Source organism: Caretta caretta, chromosome 1, assembly GCF_965140235.1.
Source record: "Caretta caretta isolate rCarCar2 chromosome 1, rCarCar1.hap1, whole genome shotgun sequence".
Lineage (NCBI taxonomy): Eukaryota > Metazoa > Chordata > Testudines > Cheloniidae > Caretta > Caretta caretta.
In genome coordinates this window covers 56,158,584-56,180,416 of record NC_134206.1, presented here as the reverse complement: position 1 = coordinate 56,180,416, position 21,833 = coordinate 56,158,584, and the positions used below count along the sequence as shown (strand labels likewise).

At 42.4% G+C, this 21,833-nt stretch overlaps 1 protein-coding gene across 2 annotated transcripts; it reads right to left on the bottom strand.

Annotated features, from left to right (window-relative positions):
• Positions 1 to 965: 965 nt before the first annotated feature.
• Positions 966 to 21,418, bottom strand: CKAP2 (cytoskeleton associated protein 2). Of its 2 annotated transcripts, none has more exons than XM_048848717.2 (9): positions 21,268 to 21,418; positions 16,445 to 16,532; positions 15,208 to 15,286; positions 9,298 to 10,148; positions 7,760 to 7,979; positions 7,040 to 7,207; positions 3,921 to 3,993; positions 2,784 to 3,132; positions 966 to 1,916 (listed from the first exon to the last, which is right to left on the bottom strand). In XM_048848717.2, exons 1-9 carry the CDS (start codon positions 21,326 to 21,328, stop codon positions 1,661 to 1,663), a joined length of 2,145 nt encoding a protein of 714 aa, XP_048704674.2. In that variant the 5' UTR covers positions 21,329 to 21,418; the 3' UTR covers positions 966 to 1,660. The 2 variants fall into 2 exon arrangements, with proteins under 2 accessions (XP_048704674.2, XP_048704684.2); XM_048848727.2 differs by lacking the exon at positions 21,268 to 21,418 and adding an exon at positions 20,949 to 21,166.
• Between the last annotated feature and the right edge of the window lie 415 nt (positions 21,419 to 21,833).

Below are 21,833 nucleotides of genomic sequence, written 5' to 3'. Positions count from 1 at the left end.
TTATAGGTGATAGCCACAAGGACCCAAGAAATTCACACCAGGGTGAGAGTACCATATATTTTCTATAATGAAAGACCAGCAGGGGTTTCTGTGCTTTTATTGCTAGTCATATTTATCTACACCTGCAAATCCTCTTAATGGAGACAGCTTATACCAGCAAAAGTTACTTTATTTGTAAAAACAGTAGTTTATACAAGTTTCCCAAACAAAATAAAGGTACAGCAAGCAAGAGGACTTTACTTGCATGACTGCACCTACACTGAGTCTACGTTGGTTATGGAAGTGACATTTTTCTCCATGCTCCTAACCAATCTGTATGCTAGCAAAACTTACCTATAAACCTGGCCTTAGAGTGAAGTGAGGGTGGATAGATACCTCCCTACCTAACATGGTTCTTCTAAACAGTACTGCTTCCTCTTTGGAGTTCCAGTATAATCTTAAGGAATTAGTGGGCAGCTGGTATTTTCAGTTAAGTTCAGTTAGTGCATAAGAGAGGACGGATACTATGCACTGACTGCACAGCCAGTGGGGTGTGGAGAAGTTTGTACTGCTCTCTCTCTAACATGGAGAATTCTGTAGTGAAAAGAGTAATTCAGCTCCAATTCTCATATTAAATTCTATTTCTCAGGTGAAGTTGCCAACAAGGGAACAAGCTTGTTAACTACTATTTGAGTTTATGATGTGGAAAGATTGTAAGTGAACATTCAAAATGGTAGCTCGTAACTAATCATGTTGGCTAATAAGAGATCACTTTGCCCAACCATTTTTTTAAACTATGGGAGGAGGGAGAGAAGTAAGCAGATATCTATGCAAAATCCATTGTCCATCCTGCATTTGAAAGATACTGGTGACATCTCTTGGACTGAGGACATCTTTCAAGCATCAGCTGGAAAAATCACTTTCTGCAATTCTAGTCCCCTGAATTTAAGATGTAAACAAGTTAGTATAAATAAAGCAAATGTAACTCAAATTGGTAAGTTTAATATAAAGCCTTATGTTACAGATAGCTTAACACAAGCCTATATTACAGTTTCAATACACTAATCAAGGGGACTATTCAAGTGCTTTACTGGATCAGACTCTAAAATAGAAACTGCATGTAGTAGCTATTTTGAAGTTCACCATTTATTTAATTTAGTGTTTGATTTCAGTTTTCCAGTTCAGCAAATCTGTTACACATCAATACATACCCCTCATTGATCATCATTTTTATGTTTTCTTTTAAGAGCAAGAATGTAAATTGTGTGAATTTTTAAACTATTTAGCTTATAATGGGGAGAGGGGTCACCATGGCTAGACATCCATTATAAGGTTATTAGTATGTTAAATCCATTCCCTAATTAGTATTCAATGTAACATTTGAACAAAGAAAGAAAAATATTTACAATGCAAAACCAACCAACACCACATATTTGCTACAAAGCTTAAGAGAAAAATTTATGAAATACAAGTGACAGTTTAAAGTTCTCTCTCAAATAAAACAGAAGTTTGCACTATACTTGATTCTGCAACTGCTGTACTCCAAAATAAGCCATATGGAATTTGCTTGAACAGTCTTTTAAAACCATTGAGTTACTAAGCCAGCTCTGTATATTTAACAGAATACACCAATTGCAAAACCAGGAATGAATCAAAATTTGTAAATCCTTCCCCACTAAAGTTACTGCTCTTCTTGCTCTTCCAGATGAATAATGGGTTCTTGTAGTGCACTATTCTGTCTGTAGATAAAGGCATTGTTTACAGCTCCGAGTTCTCCCAGCTGTTCAAGCGAACCAACACAGGGATCATGATCCTTTAACATATCTGGTAGCTTGCACAACTTCTCCTGAAGGCGACGAGAACGCCTCACAGGGGTCAAGAATTTTATATCTTTAACAGCAGAGTCATTTGCCTCACACTGCATCTTTTTCTTCACACTTCAGAAAAGAGAAAAAAACAAAAAACACATTTGTGTATTAAAGATGTATATTGAGCCACAGTTAGTCTTACTGTCTTTCTATGGAAACATCCACATGAAAGCCTGTCAGAAACTATACAAACATGCTTCCTGCTTTAGCCAACTGTACCCTCCCATTCCCCCATCCCCAGCAAAGAGAGAAGATAATGACCACATGCAATGCCCCCAGAAGCTAAATCCAGAGAAGTTTGTTTTAAGCACTAAATTCATTTTGCCCCAGGATAGAGTTCTTCTCCACTACGTCCGCTCGCCAAGAGTTATTCCAAGCAAACACATATATCCGCCTGACTTCTCCCTAAATCCTCCAGAGTGTACAGCCTTCTACACCAGGCATACAGCAATACAGGTTCCAAAGCTGGGCAGGACTTGCCCAAAATACATTATGTACTTGTGGGATCTTGAGCACGGGAAGCTCTGCTTTGTAGCGTTCAGGGTAAGTATCCTAGGCTCTTCAGTGTTAACCCCGAGAGGAAAAGACTTAAATTTTGTGACTAATAAGATCCTCTTAAAGGTGTGGAGACAATTGATATTTATGCCAAAAGAAAAGCCCAGACAGATGGCTTGTGTCAATTTGAAAGATTTGAGTTGTGACAGGCCTATAAAAGAGTCTTTCCTTTAGATGTAAAGCTTTTCTCCACCCATTCATCCCAATGGTGAAAGGAGAAGCAGCCCTCAAAAGATTAGACTCTTGGAATTCCAGTTCCAAACTGGATGTTCACTAGGCTAGGACGTTTGATTTGTTGCAGTTGTGATGCAAATACATATCATGGTTTCCCCAGACACTGTGGAAGAGCAGGAACTTTAAGATTACCATAAGTGATCTTACCTTTCTAAGTATGGAGTGGTTGACAAATTGTATTTAATTAAATAAGACCCCTCCTTTTCTTTTTCAGGCGTCTTAAATTCTAAGTTTGCATCTTTTATTGTATCTTCAGTTTTGTAGTTTGCAGACTTCTTACTTTGTTCTTTGTACTTTGTTCTATGCTTTTTACTTTCTTTAGGTAAGGTCTCTTGTCTTGGCTTCAAGGATGAATCTGTTTCCTCTTTCTTGATGACTTCATTGCTAATCTCTGCCTTCTCTTCATCATCCAAGTTGAGCTCTTTGAAGACTTCCTCTACATTCTCTACTGAAGAGTTAGCTTCTTTGTTGATAACCTCTTCCTTCACACATTCCTCTGAAAGTTACAAAGTTAGAAATAGGAACACAGTCATGATTAGTTGCAATTAAGGATCTAGTAACTAGCAGCAGAGTGTAAAACAAGATACAAAAGTCAGTGGTTTCACCATGTTCTTCAGTAGCCAGTAAGGGGTATCTTTGAAATTCTACAGCTTCTGCACACCAAACCATTTTTACAACAATCTATTGCACAATAGCATTTCGTAGGCCTTAGTTTTACCTAGGTTGCTAAAACCACATTTTCCCCACAAGCAAGGTGAATCACCACAAACCACAATGGCCTAAATTTCCAAAGGCAAATAATGATTTGGAACCGTCAACTTGACCTACCTGAAAGCAGCCTGATTTTCAGGTGGCAGGTGTATAGTACTTTTTGAGGAAAAAACCACCACACTAGGCACCTTTAATTCACCATACTGGATGATTCCTCAGCAGGAATTTGCAGGTAGTTGCTGATACCTTTGTGCCACTCAAGACAATCTGCTCCAGTTACTGATTTTAGCCCCTGACCTTTTTGAAACATTTGAACCTCAGGCTGACCCCTGTCTGCCAGTGTCACTTGTCACTATTGGCAACATGCTAGAAGCTAAGGAGGAATCAGTAAGTTTTAATCAAACTCTGCATTATATTTCAGACAATTTGAAGTTTAGACACTAAACAGATCAGCTTCCACACCACACAACTGAATGAGAGAGGGTGCACGCTGTTTTTTAAAAAGTTTAACACATTTTATTCACAGTGTCAGATAACCTTAAATTAACAAAGAAATAGAGTATTCAATCTTACCAACAACTGACTTTGGAAGATTATCAGTATTCTTCATAATGTCTGCTACTGTGTGTCGTAACTCATCCTTAGGCTGGAAGAAAAGTTGTTTCCATTAATGGCCCATAAAGTCAGCTCTGAGAGACTGATTTTATAGTCCCTACTTATTTTTAATTTCCACATTAAACTCTAGAATAACTAAGGTGATGCAGTCTGCATCACCTTAAGTTATATTATGAACATTACAGTTGGTTAACTGTATTATAAACAGGCTTAGAACGATTAGATTTTTATTGGTAAATGTTGATTTCAACAAACATGCATGCATGCACGCACACACACAATGATGAAAAATATTTCCATCAATCACAACCAAAATTTACAGATAGGCAAAATCAGAAACATGCTGGTTGAGAACTTAAATCAAACTAAGGATATTTGCTGTATATATTTTGATATGTGATGTTTACAATTTATATTTTTAACAATTACAAAGCTTTAACTTTTTGAATCACAGCATCCACTGTCATTAAATAATCTTCCCCCCAATTTCCCGCAAATGGAAAATTTAAACCCAAAACAAAACCAACTACTGAAAATGTAAGTGATAAAAACTGAAAAAAATGCTTAAACATTGATATTATCCATCAAAATTGTACAAACATAAAAAACATTCTGCTAAGCCTAATTATAAATCCATATGTTAATGGAGTTTGAACATGAGTCAAAGTGTGCAAGCAAAGACTGCAACATCAACTTTGCCACACTGCACAGGATTCATCCTGTACAATGTGGTAGCATTACTGTTCCTGCTAGAACCTGAATTTTTGCATACAAGTCGGGTTTCTTTTGCAACCTTAATGTTAGCAAATCCTATAAATAAAAGTAAAAGTAATATTAGAAGTTAGAGACAAGGTGGCTGAGGTAAAATTGTTATTGGATCAACTTCTGTTGGTGAGAGAGAGAAGCTTTTGAGCTACACAGTGCTCTTCAGGTCTGGAAAAGGTACTCAGTGTCACAGCTAAATACAAGAACAATCTGGTAGATATTCTAAGGCAGTGGTTTTCAAACTGTGGGTTGCAACCCAGAACTGGGTCATGGAATGGAAGGGACCGGGTCATGGCAGCTCTGGTCAGCACCACTGACGGGGCCGTTAAATGTCCCGTCGGTGGTGCTGCCCAGCTAAGGCAGGCTAGTCCCTACATGTTCTGACACCGCACTGTGCCCCGTAAGTGGCCAGCAGCAGGTCCAGCTCGTAGGCGGCACCCCCCCCACGGGCCTCTATGCACTATCCCCACTCTGAGCACCGGTTCCCTGCCAATGGGAGCTTGGGGGGGAGGGCAGCGCCCCCCACAGGCAAAAGCCATGCGGAGCCGCACCTACTGCTGGCCACTTCTGGGGCACAGCGTTGGCCATGGTGCCAGGACAGGCGGGAAGCCTGCCTCTGCACCCAGCTGCACTGCTGATCGGGAGTCACCGGAGGTAAGCCCGCGTCCCACCCCCAAACCCTTAGCCCCCTCCTGTACCCCAAACCCCTCATCCCTGGCCCCACCCCAGGGCCCTGACCCACTCCTGCACCCCAGCCCTGAGCCCCTCCCACACCGCAAACCCCTCATCCCCAGCTCTGCTAGGTCATGGGCATCAATTTTCTTCAACTGGGTCACCAGGAAGAAAAAAAAAAAAAGTCTGAAAACCACCGTTCTAAGGAATTATTCAAGGTGAAGTGGCCCGTAAACACTCCTGTAGTCATATGACAAAAAGGGAGGGTTAGTGGGTTACAGATTGTTGTAATGAGCCATAAATCCAGTGTCTTTATTAAGACCATTATTTTTAGTGTCTAGCAAAGTTATGAATTTAAGCTCCCAGGCTCATCTTTAGAACCCACTAACTCCCCCTTCTTTGTCAGAGGGCTACAGGGGCCTTAGCAGGACACTTCACATTAAATGATCCCTTCGAACAGTGGTTCTCAACCTTTTTTCATTTGCAAACCCCTAAAAATTTTTGAATGGGGGTGCAGACCTCTTTGGAAATCTACTGTCTGTATATATAGTTGAATTCTGTTGAGTCAGTTTTCAGTCTAAATCTTTTGCGGCCTACGTCAAAGGCCAAAGTGGGGCGCACCCCCACCACAGGCCTTCCGGGCGGCACGGTGAGTCTGGGCCAGCCCCCACAGGGGACAGGGAGGGACCACCCTCCCAGCCTCCCCATCCCCAGCCTCAGCAGAGCTCCACTGCCAGCCCTCACTGCGGCCTGGTTGCGACTTTGCTCCTGCCATCACCCCCAACCTTAGCCCCTAGCCGTGGCTCAGACTCCAGACCCACCCCTGCACCCCCAGCTTCGGCCCCCTTACCCTGTCCAGGACATCCCCAACCCCACCCACCCTCCACACTCCAGGAGGAAGCATGGGGACGCAACCCTCAAAAGTTTGGGGACCACTGGTCCAAGGGGTTGAGAATCGTAAGTAGTTAGCACATATTCTGTTTGATCTTGTATTTAGCTGCAACTCTAAGTACCTTTCCCAACCCTGAAGAAGACCTCTGTGTAGCTTCAAAGCTTGTCTTTCTCACCTACAGAAGTTGGTCCAATAAGAAGTTATTACTTCACCCACCTTGTGTCTCTAATATCCTGGGATCAACACAGCTACAACAATATTGCATACATTAGAAGTTATAGTTTTTCATCATTTTTTCTAGAAGTAATTTTGATGCTCATTTCTCTCCCCTTGAAAGTAATAGTTGCTGTTTACTGAAGTTGCAGCATAAATGTAAAGAGATTCACAATTGCAACAAGCTTATGAAGCTTATACAGCTTGTATGTTTAATTAACTAATTCAATATAAGTGAGCCATCCCTTTTACTAGAAGCAGCCAGTGTTAATATATAGAACAGGGATAGTCTATTTTTTGTCAAGGTCCAAATTTCTTGGTCAAGGTATAGTCAAGGACCAAACTCCAGAGAAAATGATTTTTATAAACAATATTGATAATAAAAAGATTTCAGGGTCCATTCAAAAGCACCTGGTGGTCTGGATTTGGCCCGCGGTCAGCCCATTGACCCCAATATAGAAGTTCTTCTGCATGCACCAGTTTTTACATCCATCACGCCTTTTCACTGGAAAAGGCCCAAGATTCCACTTCTCACCTGTGCTCCTGCCAGAATAGCCTCCTCGTAAACAGCAATGATCTTTTCAATTGGGCCCAGCTGTTCAAGACGCATGCGACACACCCAGTATTTTGCAAGTTTTTTTGCATCTGGAACACTCTGAATCAGCTTTTCCAGCATTGCATGTACTTCATCCCCAGGAAAACCCTAAATATTTACATAAAATGACAGGAAGACTCAATCCTAATAAACATATTCCAAGGTAGTGACTATACAATTGTTACTGAAAACTTGTATTTGCTTCTCTTTTTTCTAGTGACCCTGATTAAATTGGTAGTTATGAAAAATATTTAGTGCGAACTATTGTTGAATGTGCTACAATCACTATCTCATCAGGATGTGCTATTCATTCACCTAGTCTTCAAAATGAAACTTTTGTCTGTACAGAGTGTTAGGAAATAGGAGATAATTTCTCTTCTCCAAGTTCTAGAAGTGTCACTTTTTAAGGTAACTTTTGTAAAAAAGTTCAATAAATTAAAGCAGCAGCAAGTGGACTTTGGAATTACTACCTTTCCTTTGATACTGAGCACCACATAAGAGTCAACTCTAGTGTGCATCTTGCTTCCTAAATCAGGTGGTTGGTACTTGGGGCTGAATCACACAAGCCCTCAGAATATGAAATTACAATTGAGATCAATGGGAGTTCCACACACTAAGGGCATACAGGATCATGATGTTAGTATACAACAAAATGAATACCTGTTCTGTTAAATGCAGACATTCTGCAAGAGTTTTGTTGACATTTTCACTGAATAATCCTTGTTCATCCTCTTCTACTATGGTAGCCCAGAAAGACTCAACTGGTTCTTTTGGAGTTTCTTGTGATGCCTGTGTCTCAGGCTGGGCTACTTGAAGCACAGTAGATGGTGGCCTCTTTATCACTTTTCCTTTGGTTACCTTCCATTCAGCCAGACGAATTCTGCATTTAAGTAAATCAGTATATTAGCATCTGTTGTAGAATAGCTTATTTTTCACCATATATACACAAGGATTAAGATTAGGGCCAGTCAACATAAGTCACATAAAAACATATTTTGAGGGTAGATGAGGAAAATTCTTAAAGAATTCTTAATTATCACCTCTCTCTAAACATCAAGCCGTGCATCTATTACCTATGCCTGGATAGGAGCCTTTGAAACCCTTGATGCCGCTACTTCTATCTGCTAGAGATGTTTATGATCAGCAAGTTGAGACACTTCTATCTTCTCTTATCTAACAGCAGCAAAAAATTGAGGGTACAAAAAAAAAAAAAAACAACCTAACAAAAACCCACCATCAACCCTGCTTTTCCTACATAGTGCAGAGAACTGCTTCTAAGCTACTTGGATGGCCCCTTAAGTCTAGAGAACAAAAATTTGAACTGAGTTTATACTTATGAGAAGCACTAGACTGAGTCCTAAAGAGAGGATCCCTCTATCCACAGAACAGGCAGAACATATGGTGTGGTAGTCCAAGTTCCCCACCATAGCAGGCCTGGGTCCTATTTCAAAAGGGCCATTTCTTAAGAGTATAGGTCAGACTCTAGCCCCATTTGAATCCTTTGGCTTCATGCTGAAACTGCCAATTATTGCTAAATTATAGATACCTACTGGGATGACTGCATCAAGAATGCCAATTCATTTCATACAAGACACCCGACAGCCATTAGCTGGTAACAACTGTCACTAATTATCTAGATTGGATTCAGATCTCTGATCTAGAGCTGGAAAACACTATTCTATTCATGAATGAAGCAATCTAGTTCTCCCCCCGCCCATTACACACAGTTTCTAATAAATACTACACTCACTTCTACGTACATCATGCATGAAGCTATTTTTTGTAAGTTGCTGGGTGTCTGTGGTTTGATTACATGTACACCAGTGGCAGATTTGCCAAGGCCAACACAACACAAGAAGGCCTGAGACACTGGAGACGTGTTTCTCTGATACTGCAAAAACTACAAGGAAGCAGGACAAGTTGAGAGCCTAAAATGCTGCTGCAATTAATATTGGAGTTCTACTCAGTCTTAAATCTTGGTTTCTTCAGAGTCTGATGGCTTTCAACCATAAAAGGTAGTTTGCAGTTCTGAGCACAAGAATTTCCATATATAAAACTTACTAGTGGACCTAAAAGCAATATGAGCATATCCACTCACAGTTGAAACAAGTCTACTGAGATCTGCTTAATGAGGGGGGCTGGAGGGGAAAATAATCTTTTAACACACCACCCACCCATAATTTGATTAATCCAGTTACCTTCTCTCTTCCGTTGTCTCTTTTGGCAGAACATATTTTCTGTTCCCAGCTTTTGAATCCTGGGTGGCCTTGGTCCCACAGGTTACAGAAACAGACTTCGCTGAAGTTCCTAATCTGACATCTCTGAGTGGAACCTCAGTTCTCTTTGCCCTAGGTACAGAAGGGGGCTTAGCATTGTGAAGAGCTGTCTTTAATGATGGTGGCCCACTTCTATCAGGCTTTCTTTGGACAGTCATATGATTTACAGACACTCTTGTGATTATTTGTTTCTCCTTGTTCTGGATGGACTTTGAGTGGGTACTATGAGAAGCCCTCACAGGTGGTCTCTTCTGGAAGGGCGGGGCATGTATAGGTTTAGTAGCACTAGCCAAATTTGTGGCTTTAATGTTATTTATGACTGCATTGTTGCTGCAGGTGGATGATGGTCTCACTGCTGGTTTGGTGGCAGGAGTTATAGGTTTCTGGTTTGCTAAAGAACTCTTTGCATCCTCATTTTCTAGTGTTTTTCGAAAGGAGTTTATCTTCGATGGGATAACCTTGCCGCAATATGAGCCAGGCACATGTTTCTTTGGCAGGCTGGCATCAGAGTTCTGATTGTCTGCAATCAGTTGCTTCTCTTTAATGTTTCTTTTGTGCAGGAAGGACTGACTAAATGACACACGGTAAGTAAGTTCATTTTTGGAAGCATTAATAGCTGAACAAAAATCTTCAGGACTGCAATTTGTTCCTACAGTTGAGTCTGTCAATATGGTGGTAGTTTTCAAGGTTTCATCCTTTGAAGAAGCTGTGCTTTTTTTCAGAGTGTTGCTTGGTTGAGTCCCTGGAGGTCTATTAGCATTTTCTTTATCTTCCTGAAATTAGAAGTAACATGAAGATATTAAAAATGCATAGCCTAAGGCAATAATATAAGTTGCTGAAATGAAATGCAGAAGCCTTCCAAACAGTTGTAGGCTTACAAGACTTGAGAAAATTAATACGGAAAGTTGGCCTTGAAGAAAATGGGGATGCATCACATCTACAAGGGAGTCAAACAAGGGGAATGTGAACTGTTATTTCTGCTTGCCACTGCAAAATCCTCACCCAAGCATTAAATAAGGATAAGAGGCCACTGTCTCTAGAATCTAGGGCAGGGGGGAGTGCACTGTAACCCCCATATTCATCATTTATATATAAATTGTGATATTTTATATAAAGCATGCTATGTGAGGCATCAGTGGAAAGGTTGTCAGAGAATATCAGGGTTGGAAGGGACCTCAGGAGATCATCTAGTCCAACCCCCTACTAAACGCAAGACTAATCCCCAATTTTTGGGCCAGATCCCTAAATGGCCCCCATCAAGGATTGAACTCACAGCCCTGGGTTTAGCAGTCCAATGCTCAAACCACTGAGCTATCCCTCACCCCCTGTGATCTGCTGAAAGTCATGGTTCTATCTAAATATGTATATCATTAGTGTATATGAAGTTATGAGATTGTGTTGTATGGTTGTCACTAAAACATTCTGAGTTGGGGAATTGTCCAGATATTAGAACCCTAGAGACAAAGACAAGGGAGCTAACCAATGCCCAGGCGGGTGTCCAACAACTATCAGCTGCCATTGTCCAGCAAGGGAGCTACCATGCAATGACTTACTTGCACAAGGCCACACCCGGGGAATTGCTCAACCTTGCCTGGTGACTCAGCAATACCCACCAGACATGCCTGGACTTGTGTTCTCCAAGCACATGGACTAGGGGTATAAAGCAGAACATACTGGCCCCATGCTTGGCTTTTTCTCCTCCCCCCATATATGGTGCAAGCAACAAGGACACCGGCCGAGGTTTCAAGAGTGAAACCTGTGTACTATGAACTACAATATCCAGTAGGGGGAGAAAAACTGCTTAACCCAGAATGTTGCCCAGTCTAATAGGATTGAGAGTTTAGACTGCATGCTTATTTTATTTTGGTAACTAACTGACTTTTTGCCTATTACTTATAATCACTTAAAATCTATCTTTTTTAGTCAAACTTGTTTTTCTGTTTACCTTTACCAGTGAGTTTGCCTAAAGCGTGTGGTAAATCTGCTCAGGTTCACAAAGGCTGGCGTGTATCAACTTTCCATTGATGAAGTGGTGAACCAATTAATAAACTTGCATTGCTTGTCTTGAGCAGAGCAAGAGGGTATATTCCTGAGGTACAAGACTGGGAGGGGGGGGATTTGGCTGGTGCCTTACTCTGTGATTGCATGAATGTCCCCAGAGCCACTCGTGAATCTAGCTGGGTGCGGAGCTCCACATGCAGTTGTGCTGAGGATCCCATCACACAGGGGCGCGTGTACCCCTGGGCGTACGTACCCCTGGGCGTACAAAGAGGTCTTCCAGGGGCTACATCAACTCATCTAGACATATGCCTATTTTTACAATGGACTACATAAAAAGCACGAACGAATCCAGTACAAACTAAAATTTCATACAGACAATGATTTGTTTATACTGCTCTATATATTGTACACTGAAACATAAGTACAATATTTATATTCCAATTGTTTTATAATTATATGGTAAAAATGAGAAAGCGAGCAATTTTTCAGTAATCATGTGTGGGACACGTTTGTATTTTTAGGTCTGATTTTGTAACGGTAATTTTTAAGTGAGGTGAAACGCAGGGTACACAAGACAAATCAGACTCCTGAAAGGGGTACGGTAGTCTGGAAAGGTTGGGAGCCACTGGTTTAAAGTAATTCTGTCAAACATACAGCCTGCAGGTCAGATTCAGACTGTGCAGAATCTAAGTTTTGATTCTTAAAAAATGTTTTTAGCCCATACGACTGTAGAGATTGCCTTCCAGACAATGTTACTCCTGCTGGAATTCTGTGCCAGAAAATTAGAAATTTTGCAGCGAATATTTTAAAATTCTGTACATTTTATTTGTGAAAACACCACAATATAATCACACCAGTTTCAATTGGTTTTGGTCAATTATTTCAAAATACCTGTCAACAAGTATGTCAAACAATACAGACAACAAAAATGATTCAGGAAATGTTTTTTGACAAGTAGATTCCTTACTAGACATTTTACAGAACTCTTGGTAATAATTCATTTAAACTACAATACAGAACCGTATTTCCTACACCCCTCAGAAGCAGTGCAAAGGCTTGGAGGAGTTGGGTAATGGAGGAGCTGAGGGAGAGGGAAGCAAATTGCTAGGAAGGAGCCTGGGTGTGAACTTGGAGGGTTGTTGGGTATGGGTGGGAAAAGTATGGAACAGGGTTTTGTTTTGTTTTTTTTGGGGGGGGGTGATGGGGGCTAGTGGGGGAGAGCCACTGGTTTAAAGTAATTCTGTGCCCTCACCCAGCCACTCCCATTTCTATGTAGCTCTACACCCCCAACACCATGTGTCTGTGCCCCCACCCAGCCACTCCCATCCCTGTCTCCCTGTGCCCCCACCCCATGTGTCTGTGCCCCAACCCAGCAACCCTGTATCCCCCCATCCTCATGTGGCTGTCCCCCCCCACCCAGTCACTCCCATCCCTATGTGTCTCTGCACCTCCCTCCCCCCTGTGGCCCTGTGCCTCCACTCCCATTCAGCCCCTGCCCCAGTCTGTCCTCCCCCACTAGTCCCCATCTCCTGACAGGGCCTGCTGGCAAGATAGTTCTCTTCCCTCACTGGCAGGGAACTGCAGCTTTGTTCTGTCACCACAGCACCCTCTGGTGGTAAAAAGGCAGAACTGCAGCAACATTCTGGCAGAAGCTTTTTTCTGTGCAAAAAATTAGAAATCTGCGGGGCTCAATTATGCGTATATGGAGTGGCGCAAAATTCCCCCAGGAGTAAGACATGAACTGAGTGTAAACCAATGTCACATCCTTTCCCTGAGGCAGTAGACAGCCCAAAATGGCAACTCGGGTTCAAACACCCCATCACCTAGTAATCCTACTGGAGAATCAAATACAACATTAACTATTTCATTGCTGACTATTTTAGCAGATGAAATGGAAAAGGTGGTGGGGAGTGAAGGCCTCCAAAAGTTGGAATTGGAAGTTGCTGCAAGGAGGGAAGTACAGAGGGAGAGAAACAAGGGTAAATAGCTGTGGCCTAAAGGGGAGTATATGTTTCTTACTGAATGTGACAATAAGGTACTGAATAAATAAAAAGTTTAGTTACTACATACTGTGTTCTTCCCTTGGTCTTTGTGCAAGCCATCTCCTGACATTAGTAGGAGAGTCCTTGTAGGTTGAGGGGAATATGAAGTTCTGAATTTATATCCCAGCCCACAGATTATTAAATATGGAATCCAACTCTCTCGTCCAAATGAGTTTGACAGTCCTGCTCTACAGTAAATGATTTAGTGCAGCAATCAGCATGTTTAAGATGAAGTTGGAAGATCCAATGAGTTTGATGGTAAAGATGCTCTCTCTAAAATGTAAGTCAACTCTCATTCTGGGACACTAGCCTTTTTCTCTTTTTGAGACACTAACTTTTTTCTAGGTCTTTTTTTAGGATTTTTTTTTTTTTTTGCAGAACACACAGATGAGAGAGCATAGACTACAAAAAAATTAGCTTTTAAAAAGTTTATTTCAAGGATCTCATTTTACCAATTAGAGGGACATGACTTTTAGGGCCATAAGGCATGCCTTGTTTGAGAAAGGCAAGCCCCATGCAGCATCATAAGAGGCCTTATAGATTTCACACAACTGTCTGGAACCTCATGGGCTGTGGAGGGCATCACTAATTTTTAAAAAGCTCTTTTTATGCTGCATGAGATTTAGAAAGGAAGTTTTAGGACTTAACCAAGTTAAGAGTGTTCTTTCCGCACAGGAAGCGGATCTCTCTGAAACCCATCTTGTTCATCCTCTTATCAATGAAATATTGATCCCTTTCATCTACTCTAAGGGTTTCCTCGACTCTTCCCTTCGGTGGTTTTCTACAGCTCAAGTTCTCCCCATGGGGCAACTTCCTACCTAGCCCTCAGTTCCAACCTTCCTTCTTAATTTCATTCTGTTTCTTCTAATTGTATTGTCTTGTTATATTAGTTCTACTCTGTGGTTGATGGCCTACACCTTTCAAATTGGAAATCCTGAAATTGTGGATGTATATTCTGATATTTTCCCCTTTTCCTGACAAGGCAGTTTTTGGAAAGGAAATTTAAATTTAAATTGTTCAATCTCCTCTTACAAGTTGTCCTACCAACAATCTCTGTGCGCATCAGATCTGGAAAGGCCATATGTAGTGATCTACAAGTGGGGAAAGAGCATTTTTAAACTCTAAGATTTTTAGCAGATTACTTCCAAACATCCTCAGTAGGTTTAGCAGTGCTTTATAACTATGAGAAGCACCACTTCACAATTATACCCATGCCACATTAATTTTTTATCAATGGCTTTTACTGTGATCCTGTTAAAGTGATATTAGAACTTTTACAGTAGAACTTTCCACTCCCTTAACAGCTAAAGAGATTTTGCTCAAACTTAAAAAAAAAAAGAATACAAAGACTAAGCATGGAAAATGTCAGTCAAAAATTATTTCCTGAAGTTATGAGTATGTGAAGACAGGATATTATAATGGAATTTATTCCAGTTTGAATTATAGACGTCACAGTAAAATAATTCCATTAATCAGTCCCTTCAGTCTCTTAGTAGTCAGTTCAGAAGGTTTATTCTGTACTGGAGAAAAAAAAAATTGGGACACAGTATATTCATAAAGATTGCACTTCGTAAGGCTCTGCAGGAGCACAGATTAAGATTTCGTTCACACTAACCAGTTAATCATTTACTGCTACATGCGTACAAGTTTTCATGTTGTGGAAGTCACTTATGTTAATGCTAAACAAAAAAAAGGTTATTTGAATTTGTAGCGACAAATTCAAAACAAGCAGTTTTACCAGTGTTTCTATCAGTTATGTAAAAGAAAAAAAGACCTCACACAGACTTACCATTTTCTGCTTCGCAGATTTTAAGACTTTTATTTTGTCTTCTGGTTTATCACTAGCTGCTTTCCCAGTTCTGTTATTGCTTTTAAAAAAAAGTCAAAAGCAAAGAGTTAAGAATAGCTAAAAATATATTTTGAATATATAATATAGTAACATTTCTGTACGTTAAACAAGGAAACCACCAAGATCTAGCATTCATGGTTTCCACAAGATAGCATGATAGTAATTTTGTCCCAAAAGGAAATCTATTTCAGTTTGAATTTACAAATTAAAACCACTGCATAGAAATATTTCATGCCACAAGCATAAAACACGTATACCAGTTCCTCTTGCCAGCACAGAAGAGAGAGAGTTAGTAGCTATTATTTTTGCTTTAGAACAGTGGTTTTCAAACTGCAGGTCACGACCAAGTACTGGGTTGTGGAACGTAAGGCACTGGGTCACAGCAGCTCTGGTCAGCACCACCGACCAGGCCATTAAAAGTCCCGGGGGCAGTGCTGCCCGGCTAAGGCAGGCTAGTCCCTACCTGTTCGGACGCAGCGCTGCACCCCGGAAGCAGGCAGCAGCAGGTCTGGCTCCTAGGCAGGGGGACCACAGGACTCCACGCTCTGCCTCTGCCCTGAGCACCAGCTCCGCACTCCCATTGGCTGGTTCCCAATGGGGGGTGGAGCTGCTTACGCGCCTCCGCGTAGGAGGCGGATCTGCTGCTGGCCACTTCTGGGGCACAGCGCAGTCCACGGTGCCCGGACAGGCAGGAAGCCTACCTTAGCACCCTCGCTGCGCTGCTGACTGGGAGCCACCCGAGATAAGCCCGTGCCCTAATCCCCTGCCCCAGCCCTGAGCCCCCCCCCCAAACCCAGAGCCCCTTCCTGCACCCCAAACACCTCATCCCCAGCCCTGACCCAGAGCCTGTATGCCCAGCTCAGACCCCCTCCTGCACCTCAACCCCCTGACCCAGCTCAGAACCCCCTCCCACACCCTGAACCCTCATTCCCAGCCCCACCTCGCAGCCCTGACCCCCACACCCCAACCCTCTGCCCCAGCCCTGAGCCCCTCCCACACTCAGAGGCTTTTAGCCAGGACCATGATATAAAACTAAAGAGATTTAAATAATGTAACTTTTTAAAATTTGGTTAAGTGCTATTGATTGGTAATTCAGTTTCCCACAGCAAGAGTGTAAAGGGGTAAACTGGTCCCTTCCTGGTAGACAGATTTAATTAAACAAAGGTATTGACTCCACCTGATGTTTGTCCGCTTCTCCTGTATGAGCAATCCAGAAATGGCCTTTTTTCTCAACAAGTATTCTTCAACCTTTTGTCTTCTTTGTTCTAATGGATTAAAAGAAAGCTGAACATTTTTTAGTTATACACAAAATCCTTATTTCCAGCTCAACCCATTTCTAACAAATTTATAAGAATAAAATGAAATATGTTTAGGCCAATTTTAAACAAGACTCAAAACACAAATTAATAAATAAAGCCTCTGGCCCAGAGATTTGAAGAAAAAATTCTGACTATATATAAAAATCTTAATATCCACACACTGAGCAATTTTAGCGTGATTTTCATTTAACACTTCGTACATATTCAAGCGTGGCTCACAGTCGGCGTTCTGCTAAATTAACCATTGAGCAAGAACCCCCAAGTCACAGTGGTGTTCTTTTATTCTCTGTGGCTGCCTCTACAGGGACTTTTCACCTCTTCTACTGTAGGTCTAGCGTTGGCGCAGTTCCATTTGCAGCAGCAACAATGAAGTGCTATCATAAAGGGCACAGAGGCGCTTATGCCAGCACTGAGTCTACAGACAGACAATACTGGTAAAAACCATCTGAAGAAGATCATTTTATATTTGTGCTTTTTTATCACCACCCAGATGTGGAACCAACAGTAGAACAAGCATGGAGAAATGTTTATTTAGATATAGTCTTACCATGTAAAAAGGCCTGAAAGGGTTGGTTTCTTTAAAAAAAAGAAAACAAAAAACACAAAAAAAACCCCAAACCATTTTTTACACCTCAATGAGACACTCAGGAATGTGAAGCCTTAATTTCCCTGTTTTTACTGAAGGAGTTGGACAACTGATGTAGACAGAGAATTCTCTCAGCCCCGTAACTGAAGGGACAGGGTGCTGAATCTTCAGTCAGGTTTCCCCCCTCTACACACAATTCAGTATTAAGGGTCTCAATAGAAGTCCCTTCCTATCTCAATCAGTTTTCACTCCCAGTTTTTCCTAGTGTCATAACACTAGTAGCTCTCCAGCTATTGACAGAGTCATTCAGTAAGAGAAAAGTGAACAAAAACAAGTAGAATTATTATATTTTGTTGTTTAAAACTTTTCAGGCCTTTCAAAAATCTACCATAAAGTGAGAAGGAGAACAAACCTTGTACCCTGGCCCCTTTTTTTGTTCCCTGTATCAGAAGTTAAGGATGCAGTGTTCAGATTTTAAATCTGAATTCTAGACAATAGTGTGATGTGTTAAACTTTTAATCTAGGATTACAGTTTTAACTAACATTCATTGTTAATATTTCACCTCTTGGTGCCATGTTTTGGAAGAATGTTTATACTATATAATATACACATTTATTTGGTTGCCTCTATCTGTGGAAGCCTTTAGTTAACACCAGCTGTTAGAGGCAGCTTGCTCCCCACTACAACTTCAGGTGACAGGTTAAAAATCTGCCTTTCACAGAACTGGTAAAGATTTTTCTAAGGCATAAGCTCCAGAGAAAAATTCCATTCTGTCTCCACCTGCTTTGCTATTTGCTTTCTTCTCACCTCCTGTCCAATGTGTTTAAAGTCTATTGAAAATAATACTGTGAAAGAGGAAAGGAAAGGCATTAAGGAAGATTTGGGATTCCACTATCACCAGTATGCTGATAACACTATGCTGATGTTTCTTTAGACCCAGGATTGGTCTACACTAGAAAAGTTATACCAGTGTAAAATTATGGCAGTTAGGGGTATGAGGTTTTTATAAAAGTCCTAGTGTGGACTCCATTACATCGGAACAAAGGTGCCTTACACACAGTTGTGACAGCCTACCCTGTGTTCACACCATTGTAATATTGTTTGTACAGTAAAAGGTATGCCTAGTGATGTATTTGAAAACTTCAATTTGCTGGTCAGCATTGTCCTGATAAAATATGTTTGGCAACATTTGAGTTGTAAGATTCCCCTGTATGGTGTTATTAAACACAGATTCCAAACCCCACAGCCCTGCCCAAACAGAAGGTGGCAAACAGGTTTATCCTAAGCAAAGAAAAGAATGTGTGCTTGCCTTCATTTGCATTTAAGCAGTAAATTAATCAAACAGGAAGGGAAGACAAAGGAAGTTCAAACAGGTGCAGGGGAAGAGGAGGGAACAGAAGGGAATATCCTCTCACATAGACTGTCTCCTGAGTCTCAGTTGGAAATGTTTTTCAAGAGGGGAACAAACAATAAAAAAGGACAGACATCCCAAGGCACCACTCTTTCTATCCTGCCTATCACATTTACTGCACCTGAAAAGACAAAGGAAGTAGCCATTGGATTCTGGGGGAGGGGTCCTGACCTAAAAGAGTTTGGTCAATAAGACTGCCGAAAGCATGTGATGAAAAGCTTTGCTTTGAAGCTAATAGTTTGTTAAAGTTAGGCACCAGTAACCATTTTATCTTTATTTTTCTTGTAACCATTTCTGACTTTTATTCTTCATTTGTACTCACTTAAAATCTCTTTGTAATTAAACTTATTTTATTGCTTTATCTAATCCAGTGTGTTCGAATTGAAGTGTCTGGGTAACTCCATTTGGGGTAACAAGTTATGCACGCATTACTTCCTTAAAACAATATAAGGGTCAATATAGTTGTACTGTCCAGGATAGGGCTGGGAAGTACAGGACCTATTGGGGGGAAAATCTGGGACTGGGGGTATGTTCGGGTTACCCTGCAGCATAACCAAGGTTGTAAGAGCCAAGGTATGACCGGCTGGCTCACTGGAGTACACAGACATGGCTGGAAGTGATTTACATACTGGATGCTTTTTGTCAATAGTCCAGGCTGGAGGCTACAGAAGCAAGGTATTGTAAAGGGCACCCCAGGTTACAGGGCAGGGGTGACACAGCCACTCAGTCTGCACTGTATAGCTTATTTTTCCCAAGCCAGAATAAAGCTATACTGGTATAACTGCATCCACACTGGGGAGGAGGGGGGGGGGGGGGGCGCGCGCAGATGTGTTGTGAATTTTAAAGCAGCAAAACTTTTTAGTTTAGTTTGGTTATGAGAATGTCATGTGGGACAGTGTCAAAATCCTTACTAAAAATCAAGATATATCAAGTCTATGGCTTCCCTCCATCCACTAGGCTAGTAAGCCTGTCAAAAGAAGGACTATAGCCCAATCAAAGCATTTCAGTGGTCTCAACTTGTGGAAACTCAACATATCAAAAGGCAATACTGGTTGTAATTACAGAATGGGCTATTTGCTTATCAATTTTATTTTAATTTGTTTTATTCTTATAGTCAAGTAGTTGGTAAGGCCTCACTTGTCTTTTTCAGCATTTTAAATGTGAAAATTCTCTAGATAAATCTGAAATTCTATTAACAATTGACCAAACAAATACAAAATCATCCACGCTGGCAATTACAGACTATAAAGTGGGAAGGAAAAAAACCCTACCAACATGTAAATAAAACATTCTACTTAAAAATCCCCATGCATTTTATAAAACTTAGTCACATTTTTACCTACCCTATTGAGAACATTTTCTTTTCTGACCAAGTAGGCCCTTCTTTTGCTACTCAAGTTTCCAATCTTGGGGCTCTCTTAAAATCTAAACTGTCTGTGGTGACCAGAGAGCAGTATTGGTCAAGAGCAATTTTATATCTTCTTGCTTAAGAAGTTCTGATCTTTCCTTTCAGATAATGATCTAACCAATATCATACATGCCTCTCCTCATCTCTAGATTGGATTACTGCAATGTGCTCTAAATGGGGCTACACTTGAAGACAGGGAAACATCAGTTAATGATGATGATTGTAGCTGATCAGTCACTTAATAAGATTTTATACAGGAGCACATTATACTTGTACTCCAGAGACTGCGCTAGATTCCACTTCACTTCCAGGTGCTATTCAGGTTGTTGGTTTTGTTACATAAAGCCCATTATGCTGGGGCTCCCAGGTACCCAAGAAAAAGCCTCTCCCAGAGAGGTGAAATAATCTGGTATAGTCCCCAGATTTGAAGTTTGCAGACTGATCTCAGAGTGTCCTAACTGTGGAATTTGCTCCCCCCCCCTTTAAATCTGACAGTACCCCAAATTAGATCATCTTCAAGGCATACTTTCTCAAGGCCCTTTTTTGATTAAAAAGGAGGAAGAATAGGATGAATTTAGCCATTTTGGGTTGCAGAATCAGTTTCTTTAACAAGGTATCTTTAAGGCACAACAGTAGTGGTCGTTAGTTGTGTATATGAAAGACGAGTCGGATTGTGCTGTCCCTGGAACTGTCACATGTTCACACTTGGGGGGGGGGCGGGGGAAGAGGGTTAAGAAGTTGACTCAGTGTAAACTAACCCGAGGTTTTCAAATGAACGAAGAGACTACCCCCCCCCCCCCCGCCTTCTCAGCCACAAGGGACGGACCCTGCCCCTTCCCCCGTGGCTCGTTTCTCTGGGTTGTGGGATCTCGTGGGACTGTGGCTCGGTGGCCCCGGGACATGAGAGACACACGGCGGGTCAGGTGAGCCAGTCAAAGACACTGAGTCTCACCCACCTTGTCGGACCTCGGCAGCTGGGCGGATTTCAGACCCGGACTCGCCCGCAGGCCCGTCTCCCCCCGACCCCGACGCGACACGCCGGCGGCTGGAAGCTGGAGGGAGGTTTCAGGGCTGCCGCCGGAGCCAGCTGCGGACGGGACGGGGCCCCCGAGCAGGGGCGAGGAAGGGGCTGGGGCTCCCTCCTCCTGGCGGGGGGCCCTGGGCCCGCAGCACCGGCGGGCGAGCCCGGCTCAGGGGCGGCTCCACGGGCCCTGCCGGGCGCCTTCCAGCTGCGTCCCGCGAGAGGGGCCCGACGGGGGGGAGCGCGGCCCTTACCTCTGTAGGCCGGCTCGGCTCTCCGGGTGGCCGGGAGCTGCGGGGGGAGGCGGCCGCTCATAGCCGCGGACGATATAAAGGGAGGGAGCCACCGAACCGCTGCGACCACCAGCTCTGCCGTTTGAATTAGGCGGTCGGTACGGTAGCGCCTCCCGGATTGGCCCGGCCGCGGGACTTGAACTGGCCAATGGGCTCGCTCCCTGGGAGACGCGGCGCCGCGACGCCTGACGCAGTGCGCATGGGCAGTAGCACGGCCAGGGGGCGGGGAGGGGGGCTGCTTGAGAGAGCTTTGAAACTAAACAGCTGCTGAGGGCTGGGGTGCTCCCAGAGCTACAAGATAAAAAAGCTGCAAAGACCTCTACACCAACCTGCCACACAAAGGTGGACTACAAGCCGTCAGGAATAGTATCCCCGATAATGTCTAGGCAAACCTGGTGGCTGAACTTTGTGACTTTGTCCTCACCCGCAAGTATTTCACAGATAGGGACAATGTATACCTTCAAATCAGCAGCACTCCTATGGGTACCTGCATGGCCCCACAGTATGCCAACATTTTTATGGCTGTC